The 11,008-nt window shown below is 55.5% G+C and overlaps 2 protein-coding genes across 3 annotated transcripts in view; both read left to right on the forward strand.

The window, feature by feature from the left end:
- Window positions 1-348: 348 nt before the first annotated feature.
- S1PR5 (sphingosine-1-phosphate receptor 5) lies at window positions 349-2,903 on the forward strand. The gene has a single exon (XM_034996394.1). The coding sequence runs from the start codon at window positions 349-351 to the stop codon at window positions 1,543-1,545; it is 1,197 nt and encodes a 398-aa protein (XP_034852285.1). The 3' UTR covers window positions 1,546-2,903.
- Window positions 2,904-6,638: 3,735 nt separating this feature from the next.
- The window catches only part of KEAP1 (kelch like ECH associated protein 1), an 8,041-nt gene continuing 3,671 nt past the window's right edge, over window positions 6,639-11,008 (forward strand). The window contains exons 1-2 of one of the 2 annotated variants that reach the window (XM_034998635.1): window positions 6,639-6,658; window positions 8,683-9,368. In XM_034998635.1, coding sequence (XP_034854526.1) covers window positions 8,730-9,368 — 639 coding nt within the window. In that variant the 5' untranslated portion in view covers window positions 6,639-6,658; window positions 8,683-8,729. Of the gene's footprint in view, window positions 6,659-6,740; window positions 7,036-8,682; window positions 9,369-11,008 lie in introns of those variants that run through there. The other variant, XM_034998634.1, reaches the window with a different exon arrangement.

Genomic DNA, 11,008 nt, shown 5'->3' on the forward strand with positions numbered 1-11,008 from the left:
TACATTTCTTGGCGACGTGTCACTGTATTCGTGTGTGCGTCCCTGTCTGCTTGTGATTGAGTCTGCCCCTGGATAGCCCTGATGATGTGTGACTTACGCGTGTCCCTTTCCTGGGGGACTCTGTCACCATGTCCCCTCGTGATATTATTTGCGTGTCTTTGGGTCGGCCTGTCTCCATGGCCACCTCCTTTCCATCCCTAACTCCCTTTGGGCCCCGGGGTAAGTGTGGAGTGGCGGGTAGGGGGTGAGGGCCCCTTTCCCAGGGCTCCGAGGCCCCGCCCCACCGTGCCCGCCTCCTCAGGCCTTTTACTACACCTTACCTCTCCGCAGCCCTGGGGCAAGCGGCCCATGGAGCCGAGGCTGCTGCGGCCGGCGCCGGTGAGCGAGGTCATCGTCTTGCATTACAACTACACTGGCAAGCTTCGCGGTGCACGCTACCAGCCCGGCGCGGGGCTGCGTGCCGACGCCGTCGTGTGCCTGGCGGTGTGCGCCCTCATCGTGCTCGAGAACTTGGCCGTGCTGTTCGTGCTTGGGCGCCACCCGCGCTTCCACGCGCCCATGTTCCTGCTCCTGGGCAGCCTGACGCTGTCCGACCTGCTGGCGGGCGCGGCCTACGCCGCCAACATTCTGCTGTCGGGGCCTCTCACGCTGCGCCTGTCGCCCGCGCTCTGGTTCGCCCGTGAAGGTGGCGTCTTCGTGGCGCTCGCCGCGTCCGTGCTGAGCCTCCTGGCCATCGCGCTCGAGCGCCGCCTCACCATGGCCCGCCGGGGACCCGCGCCCGCCGCGCGGCGGGGACGCACGCTGGCAATGGCGGCTGCCGCCTGGGGCGTGTCGCTGCTCCTCGGACTGCTGCCGGCGCTCGGCTGGAATTGTCTGGGCCGCCTGGACACCTGCTCCACCGTCCTGCCGCTCTACGCCAAGGCCTACGTGCTCTTCTGCGTGCTCGCCTTCCTCGGCATCCTGGCCGCCATCTGTGCGCTCTACGCGCACATCTACTGCCAAGTGCGTGCCAACGCGCGGCGCCTGCGGGAGCGGCCCGGGGCTGCCGGGGGCGCCTCCAGCCGGGCCCGCCGCACGCCGCGCTCGCTGGCGCTCTTGCGCACGCTCAGCGTGGTGCTCCTGGCCTTCGTGGTGTGTTGGGGCCCCCTCTTCCTGCTGCTCTTGCTCGACGTGGCGTGCCCCGCGCGCGCCTGCCCCGTGCTCTTGCAGGCCGACCCCTTCCTGGGCCTGGCCATGGCCAACTCGCTTCTGAACCCCATCATTTACACGCTCACCAACCGCGACCTGCGCTTCGCTCTCCTGCGCCTGGTCTGCTGCGGCCGCCGCCCCTGCCACAGAGGGCAGGACGCCTCCCAGGGGTCCGGGAGCCCCGCTGGGGCTTCGGGAGGCCTGAACCGCTGGCTGCCCCCCGGCTTGGACGGCAGCTCCAGCCGCTCCGAGCGCTCGTCACCCCAGCGGGACGGGCTGGACACGAGCGGCTTGGCTGGCGGCCCTGGGGCGCCCACAGCCGCCCGGACCCTGGTACCCGCTCCGGCCGCGGACTGACGCCCTTTGGCCTGCCAGTACCCTCCCCGAGAGCTGTTTTGCAGACTTTTTCTTTTTAAATAAGGGAATTTGTAGGAAAAGCAGCTGAAGATGGTGGCGGCAGAAGAGACCAAGGGAAACGCGTTTTATTTATGCTAAGCCGCACAGCAGTAAATGAAACAGACAAAAATCACGGCCCTTGTGGCATTGACATTCTGATGGGGGACACAGGCACTAACAGGGTGAAGACATCACGGATATGATTCCAGCTACAAATACAGCGATGCGGTGGTGGTCAGGGGATGCTTCTCTGCAGAAGTGGTGACATACGATGTAAGCTGAGACGTCATTGCCCTGGGAACATTTGAAAGAAGAGCTTGGCAGGGTGAAGGAACAGCAGTGCAAAGGTCCTGAGGCTGGAACATGCCTGTGTTTTCTCGGAAAAGCAAAGATCCCCTTTGCGGCTAAAGCAACAATGGAGGGGGGTGGTGGGAGGAAACAAAGGCAGGAAAATGCTGGCGCAGAGTGGGCAGAGCCTTGTGGGCCCCGTCCAGGACTTTGCTTTTTCTCTGAGTGAAGTGGGAGGCGGAGGACAGACTTGATTTGCTTGAGATGTTCACAGAGGGTGAACATCTGTAAGGGTGAAGGTCAAAGCTAGAACAAGGTGTGCCTGCACTGGCCCAGGAGAGCAAGGATGGGGCCTCAGACTATGTGGATTCTGAATAGATTTTGGAGACAGCAGGTGGGAATTACTGAGGAATTCAGTGTGGGCGTGAGAGAAAGAAATGAATCAAGTTTAGAGGAGAGAATGCCAAAAACACGGCACCCTAAACTAAAATTTGACTGTGAGAGACAGCCAATTCCTATCTGAAAAAGATTTCTTTGAGTGTGGTGTCAGATCCTTCATAAAAAAGTAAAAAATATAATAATTAGAACAATTACAGCTTACTGTGTCTGGCTAGTCATCCCCACGGTGGTAGGCCAGGACACACCTTTTCCTCACCCTTACTGCAACTTTGTAAGGTGGTTTCCTCACCCCAATTTGACAGATGAAGAACCTCCAAGTGGTGAGTACCTTGCCTAGTGTCTGAGCCAGGATACTAACCCAGACTGCCGGGCTCCCAGGCCCTAAGAGGCACCGGCCTCATGTCTGGCTCCTTTGGAGGGGGAGCTATTCTGTGGATAAATGAGCTGACACGTAAACACCTCTCTCTTAAAAACAACAACAACAAAACAAACAAAAAACTTCTCTCTTTTTTTTATACAACTTTAGCACTGCTTTGCATCTTGCTTTTTCACTTAATAGTATATCTTGGAATTGTTGCACACCCACAGATTTTGTACTGTCTTACTGTCTTAGTTGGCTCAGGCTGCCATAACAAATATCATTACCTGTGCAGTTGAGACAGCAGAAATTTATTTCTCACTGTTCTGGGGGTTGGAAGTCCAAGATGAGCGCACCAGCATTATCTGGTGCTAGTGAGGACTCTCTTCCTGGCTTGCAGATGACTACCTTCCTGCTGTGTCCTCTCATGGTATAGAGAAATCAAGAAGCTCTCTGGTGTCTCTTCTTACAAGGGCTCTACGCCCATCATGGGGCCACACCTTGAATGGCCTCATCCTCCCCAAAGCCCCATCTCCAAAGACCATCTTGTTGGGGGTTAGGGATTCAACATATCTTGTGGGGGGGGGGGGGTGGGGGACAATTCAATCCATAGCACTAAAAAAAAATTTTTTTTTAATCAAGATAAACATCCATAAGGCAAATGTCTTAATCTCTTTCACTGGCTTTATACTATTTCACAGGATGGAAAGGAATTAATTACAACAGGATCCTATGGAGGGCCACGTGGGTTGAGTCCAATCCTTTGCCTTTATACACAGTACTGCAATAAACATCCGTGTACATACATCCTCCTGCACGTGTACAAGTGTACCTTGGATGAATCTCTACAAGTGGTATCACTGGGTCACAGGGCCTCTAGGTTTGATTTTGAGATAGGAGAAGATTGCTTCAGACACATTCTAGGAAGGTGCTGGTTTCCGCGGAACCCCGGGCCATTGCCTATTCGCTGACTATGCTCTGGCGCCCCTTCTGGAGCAGCCCAGAACTGCAGCTTCACGCAACACCCCCTTCCACCCTCTGGCTTGGATTTAATCCTAGACTTGAGCAGGGATGTTGAATCTTTTTAAAATTCACTCCTAAGGCTGGCAGAATCTTTTCTTAGACCAACATCTTTTTAGCCTGGCATTTCCTTCGATTATTCGCCTAGTTTTCGTTTAGATGGACTCTTTTTTTCTTTTAAAGAAGATTTAATATAGAGTATCTTTAGGAAACAGACTTCCCAAGTACAGCTGAAATTTGGGTCAGTTTATCATCTAGCTTTTCAGGAATGAATGTATATCACATATGGCAAGAATTATTCCTATGAGATACTTTTTTTAAAAATTTTAAATTTTTTATGAAGCCATTTTATTAGAAAACTGAAAGCGTCGTATCCTTGGCTGTCTCTTCAAAGATACATAGTCTTTCTTAAAAAAACAATTTTAGGGGCACCTGGGTGGCTCAGTTGGTTAAGCTTCCAACTCTTGATTTCGGCTCAGGTCATGGTCTCGGGGTCATGAGATCAAGCCCCGCACTGGCCCCTTTGCTGAGTGTGGAGCCTGGTTAAGATTCTCGATCTCTCCCTCTGACCCTCCCCTCCTCCCCTGCTCATGCTCTCTCTCTAAAAAAAAATTTTTTTTAAGATTTTATTTATTTATTTGGCAGGGAGAGTGAGAGAGCACAAGCAGGGGGAGCAGCAGAGGAAGAGTGAGAAGCAGGCTCTCCGCTCAGCAGGGAGCCCGATGCGGGACTCGATCCCAGGACCCTGGGATCATGACCTGAGCTGAGGGCAGACGCTTGACGGACTGAGCCACCCAGGCGCTGTAAAAATTTTTTTTTTTTCATTTTTATTTTGAGGGGTGCCTCGGTGGCTCAGACGGTTAAGCATCTGCCTTGGCTCAGGATCCTTAATCTTAAAAAAATAAACTTTGATTCCAGTGTAGTTACCATACAGAGTTGTATTAGTTTCAGGTGTCCAATATAGTGATTCAGTAAGTCTATACATTACTCAGTGCTCATCGTGATAGACGGACTCTTAATCCCATTCACCTAGTCCACCCATCCCCCCATCCACTTCCTCTCTGGTAACCACCACTTTGTTCTCTATAGTTGAGAGTCTGTTTTTGGGTTGTCTCTCTCTTTTTCCTTTTTATTTTTTTAATATTTTATTTATTTATTTGACAGAGAGAGACACAGCGAGAGAGGAAACACAAACAGGGGGAGTGGGAGAGGGAGAAGCAGGCCTCCTGTGGAGCAGGGAGCCCGAAGCGGGGCTCGATCCCAGGACCCTGGGATCATGACCTGAGCTGAAGGCAGACGCTTAACGACTGAGCCCCTCCTTTTTATTTTTTAAGCAGGGGGTGGGGCAGAGGGAGAGGGAATAAGAATCTTAAGCAGGCTCCTCGTCCAGCATGGAGGCCATTGTGGGGCTCATCTCACAACCCTGAGATCTTGACCTGAACCAAAATCAAGAGTCAGATGCTTAACCAATTGAGCCACCCAGGAGCCCCATCCTTTGTTTCTTAAATTCCACATATGAGTGAAATCATATGGTATCCATCTTTCTCTGACTGGTTTATTTTGCTTAGCATTATACCCCCTAGCTCTATCCATGTTGTTGTACATGGCAAGATTTCATTCTTTTTTATGGCTGAATAATATAAATATATACCACATCTTCTTTATCCATTCATCTATGGATGGACACTTAGGCTGCTCCCATAGTTTGGCTTAAATGGGCTCTTTTAAAAATAAGTACATTTAAAAATGAACTTCAGGGGCGCCTGGGTGGCTCAGATGGTTGAGCATCTGCCTTCAGCTCGGGTCATGATTCCAGGGTCCTGGGATCAAGTCCCGCTTTGGGCTCCTGGCTCAGCGGGGAGCCTGCTTCTCTCCCTGCTCATGCTCTCTCTCTGTATCTCTGTGTCTCAAATGAATAAATAAAATATTTTTAAAAAAATGAACTTCATATCATAATCAGCATAAATGGCAAATCAGTATCCCTTGCCATGAAAAATAACAATTGTTCCTATCTCTTGGGCACTAGCATCTGCATTTCGTCCTCCGGATGACCTAGCAGGTAGGTGCTAGTATTATTACCATTTTCCAGGGAGGAAATTGAAGTGTAAACAGGTTGAGTTATGGACCTACCCTGAAGAGCTAGAAAGTGGCAGAGCCAGGCCTCAGACCCCTGTAGGCCAGCTTCACGCGCCTCTAGATTGGAGGTAACTAAAAAATAAAGACAAGGAAAAGCCAAATAGGTAAGTAATTCAAGCAGGATCCTGCGACCACTGGACCATGAGGCCTAAACTGTGTGGGGTTAAAGGGAGAAGAGCGGGGGACGCCTGGGTGGCTCAGACAGTTAAGCGCCTGCCTTCGGCTCAGGTCATGATCCCAGGGTCCTGGGATCGAGTCCCACATCGGGCTCCCTGCTCAGCGGAGAGCCTGCTTCTCCCTCTGCCTGCCGCTCCCCCTGCTTGTGCGCGCGCTCTCTCTCTCTGACAAATAAATAAAATAAATTAAAAAAGGAGAAGAGCGCATGGAGGAGAGGAGGCACGCGCCGAGATGACGAAATTGGGCGGATGGAAGAGACAGTGCGAAGTGGGGACAGACCGGGCCGCCCCCTCCACCCCCACCCCCCGGCCTTGCGCCCTCGCCCTCGCCCTCGCCCGCTCCTTGCCCAGGGGCACCGGGCACCTGCGGGAAGGGCGGGGAATCCCGGCTCCTTCCCTACCGCGCCTCTCCGCCCTCTCCCCGCCTCCTTCCCGGCGGACCCGAGGCCGCCCCCCACCCGACGTCCAAGACCCCGCAGGCCTTGCCGCCCCCAGAGCCAAGGTCCCCCGACTGCGGACGCGCCCGCGGGCGCCCCATAACGAAAGTTAAGCGGGAGCCGCCCCCGGCCGGGCCGCGCGGACCCTCGGGTTTCCCGGAAGCTCTGCGCGCGGGTGGCACCACTGGGCCGGGAGCCGCCTCGGTGCCCCGGGCACCCCCACCCCGCGGCAAGAGCTACGAGGCTACGCGGGGGCCGAGGTGAGCGCGCCGGCCGGTAGGGCTGTCCACCGATCTCCAGTGCAGGCAGGGGCGCGCCGGGCCTCGAACCCGAGGCTCTGGTGCCCCCGGCTCGGACCACGCGGCTGGGTGCGCCGCGCCGCGCTGACGGGCGGAGTGGTGGCCGCGCCGGGGCTGCGCAGCTCGGTGACGGGCGGCGGGGGCGGGGGGAGCGGCCCCTCTGCCCTCCCTGCCGCCGGAGGCCCGGGGCCGCGGGGACTTTTATTCTGACACGGCCGGCGCCCGGCTCTGCTTAGTCATGGTGACCTGCGCGCGCTCCGCGCCTCCCCCCGGCGCGCAGCGATGGAGGCGCCCGGGCCTGGGCGACGGAGGCGGAGCTCGAGCGCGGCCATGGCGGGGTGAGTGAGGCGCCCTGCGCCGGGGCCGTGCGACCGGCGGGCCGGGAGTGCCCCGGGGGTCGGGGAGCGGGGCGCCGCGGGTCCGGTCGCCCTGGGGGTCCCGCGGCCTCGCGGAGGGCCAGGAGGGCGCGGCTCGAGTCCCGGGCTTTGTTGGACGGCGCGACTCGAGGGGTGGCCCGGGAGCTGCGCAAGCCGGGCGAGAGGCCCAGGGAGTGCCCCTCGGGCCGAGGGCCCGGGAGCCCGGCGCGCTGGGGAGCTCGGTCGGCGCCTTGGGGTTGGCAGCGGAAAGGCCGCGCGGCAGGGGTCACTTCCTCCCTTCTCCAGGCCTTGGTGGCGGCTCAGGCAGGACATGCGCAGTCCCCCGCTTATCGCTTCGTGGGTGGGAGGGGGGAAGTGCCCAGTGTCCAAGGGGCACCGTTGACCGACTGGCCAAAGACCAAGAAGCAGGACAGGGGCCTCAGCCGGGGAGAGGCGGCCAAGCGGCGCCCTGGGCCCGGTGGAGGAGGGTGCTCTGGCAGGCACAGGGGAGTGGGCAGCCAGCCAGCCAGCCACTCGCTTACTGACCCCTGAGCTAGGCCCCAGGCAGGACGTGGGGGAGCACAGGCGAGGGTGGGCACAGCCCTGACCTACACGGGGCTCCCTGCCTTCGTAAGCCCTGGGGCTGAGGACCAGAGGCATGGGCCATCCTTCAACACGCAAGCCACGGAGCTCATTTCGGTTTCTGACAAGTGCCGTGGCGGAAATAGAACAGGGAGGAGATGACTCTGCTCTGAGTCCGGGAAAGATAAATGGCCAACCTGGGGAGCCTCTTGCAGATCCCCCTCTTCTCCCAGCCGGATCTTTCAAAACACAGCTCATGCCCTGGCCCTCCGGACCCTACAGGTTTCATGGAAACCTGCCCTTTAGTAGTATTTCTCATTATTCTCCTCCCTGATTCTCCAGATTGTCTCTCTCATTCTCTCAGGCCTCTGAGCCTTTGCACTTGCCATTCCCTCTGCCTGGAAAACCCCTTTCACATGTACATCCTTCTTGTGTCAGCTCTAACAGAGCCCTGGACTACCCGATTTAAACTAACTGCCCCAACTCACACTATCCCAACGCTGTTATCCCTTTCTTCACAACTGCAATTTCTACTCAAGTCTTGCTTATTTTACTTATGGCCCATCTCTCCCCAAGTGTCATCTCCAGGGGGGCACAGTTTATGTCTGCCTTTCTCCACTGCTGTGTCTCCAGTGCCTGGAACAGTGCCTGGCACACAGTAGATACTCAATAAATGTTGGTGAGGTAAATGAAAGAATGAGCTAGACATGCTCTATCTAGGAAGGGAAGGGCCACCAGCTAGCTGGAACAGAGTGAGCAAAGGAAAGAGGTGGACAGAGGCTGACTGTGTACGGCTTAGTAGGACATTGCAGAGTTTGGTTTTACTCTTTGTGCCATAGGGGGATTCTGAGCAAGGGAGGGACATCACCCGACCTGTGTTTTAAGATGGACTCTTGGGCTCTGAGGCATGTGGCAGTTAGTGAACACAAATGGACATTGCTTCATCTGGGCTTGGGAAGGAAAACTGGTCTAGGAGTCACTTTATCTTAAAAAAGAGGATGCCTGCCCCCAGGCCCTGCCCCCAGCCCTGTGCTCTCCCTCCTCCAGGCCTCTGAGTGCCAGTGGTGGTGTTGTCCCTTGTCACCTGGAACCCCATGCAGCCGGAACCCAGGCTTAGCGGGGCTGGGGCCCGCACGCGATTCCTTCCCCTGAGGTCACAGCGCCCTGAGGGGGCAGGGGACACGGTGATGTACGCCTCCACCGAGTGCAAAGCCGAGGTGACGCCCTCCCAGCACGGCAACCGCACCTTCAGCTACACGCTGGAGGACCACACCAAGCAGGCCTTTGGCATCATGAACGAGCTGCGGCTCAGCCAGCAGCTCTGTGATGTCACACTGCAGGTCAAATATGAGGACGCGCCAGCCGCCCAGTTCATGGCTCACAAGGTGGTGCTGGCCTCATCTAGCCCCGTCTTCAAGGCCATGTTCACCAATGGGCTGCGGGAGCAGGGCATGGAGGTGGTGTCCATTGAGGGCATCCACCCCAAGGTCATGGAGCGCCTCATTGAGTTTGCCTACACGGCCTCCATCTCCATGGGGGAGAAGTGTGTGCTCCACGTGATGAATGGCGCCGTCATGTACCAGATCGACAGCGTCGTCCGCGCCTGCAGCGACTTCCTCGTGCAGCAGCTGGACCCCAGCAACGCCATTGGCATCGCCAACTTCGCTGAACAGATCGGCTGCGCCGAGCTGCATCAGCGCGCCCGCGAATACATCTATATGCACTTCGGAGAGGTGAGTGACGGGAGGAGACATGGAGCCAGGGCGTGGAGGCGGGATCAGAAGGACCAGGGACAGATGGTTGGACATCCCTGTCTTCCCTGGAGATGTGAAGGGTCAGATCAGGGAGCTGGAGAAAAATGGGGTTCTGAGGTCCTAGTCTACACATCTGGGGTGACTGTGGGAAACAGCTGAGGAAAGTGAGAGCTTCCTGGGTCTGTCTCGGGCTCCCCGGCTTCTCTGGGGCCAAGGGTAGGGAAGGGTGCAGGGAACACGGACAGTAGCTCAACCCTGGGGTGTGCTAAAGGAGGGCCCGATATTTCAGACAGTCTGCAAATATTTATTTATTTATTTATTTATTTAATTTTTTTTTTTTTAAGATTTTATTTATTTATCTGAGACAGAGAGAATGAGAGAGACAGAGAGCACATGAGAGGGGGGAAGGTCAGAGGGAGAAGCAGGCTCCCCGCCGAGCAGGGAGCCCGATGTGGGACTCGATCCCGGGACTCCAGGATCATGACCTGAGCCGAAGGCAGTCACTTAACCAACTGAGCCACCCAGGCGCCCCTCTGCAAATATTTATTAAACACCCATGACATGCTGCCTCCCTCAACTGTGACCCTTAGACGTGTTTTCTCTGGTCAGCGCAGTGTTGTTCTTACACTGTTCTTGGTTTCATTTTCGTTTTTAAGTGGAGGAAGTTGTGAGCAGAAGATAACAGATTCCTTGTAAAATCACAATGATGAGCCCAAATTCTTGGGTGGCAGTCACTAGACGTTGTGCCCTTGGGATGATGATGATAATAAGTGTTTGTTGAGCACTTGCTGTGGGCCAACCCCTGTTCTAAGTGATTTCCATTCTTTAAATCATTGGATTTTCCCAACTATCCTATGAGGAAGTACCACCCTCAGGTGTGGCCCAACAGGGCTGTACCCCAGGCCCCACGCCTTAGGGAGTCCCGTGCTTTAGAGGGCCTTCCTGGAACTTTTCAAAGTCTTCCTCCAGTGGCCGGGATCAGCTGAGGTAGATACCGCCCTGGTTTCCATTTCTCTCCTTAAGGGGTAGATGTTCTCTTTCCCTCTACCCCACATGTGGGGTTGACCAGATGAGGAGCGCTGGCATTAGTCCGAGGGCCTATGGCTTCCAGCAAGGTGGTCTGTGAGCAGGGCTTTTCCACAGGCCTGCACAGTGTTTCTTTAAAGGGATTGCGTGGGCTTGGGGTACCAGAGTGTTGGTGATCTGCTGATGTCGGGTGACTGAAATTATTTATATAGACTGGTGCCTGACAAGAAATACTTGCCTGGGGCCCTGGATACCCTAGGAGTAGCCCAGCTATGAGGTAGCTACTAATATAATCCCTCTTTTACAGAGGATGAAAACCAAGGCACGGAGCGTTTCCGATATTTGCCCAAGATCACCTAGTTAGAAAGTAGTGGGCCAAGTTGCAGCTCAGCCTTCTTTCTTTAGAGCCTACACTTTTCTTTTTTTTTTTAAAGATTTTATTTATTTATTTGAAACAGAGAGACAGAGAGCACATGAGAGGGGGGAGGGTCAGAGGGAGAAGCAGGCTCCCTGCCAAACAGGGAGCCCGATGCGGGACTCGATCCCGGGACTCCAGGATCATGACCTGAGCCGAAGGCAGTCGCTTTTTTTTA

The sequence above is a fragment of the Mirounga leonina genome, unplaced genomic scaffold (assembly GCF_011800145.1).
Source record: "Mirounga leonina isolate KUSES-001 unplaced genomic scaffold, KU_Mleo_1.0 Mir_94, whole genome shotgun sequence".
NCBI lineage: Eukaryota > Metazoa > Chordata > Mammalia > Carnivora > Phocidae > Mirounga > Mirounga leonina.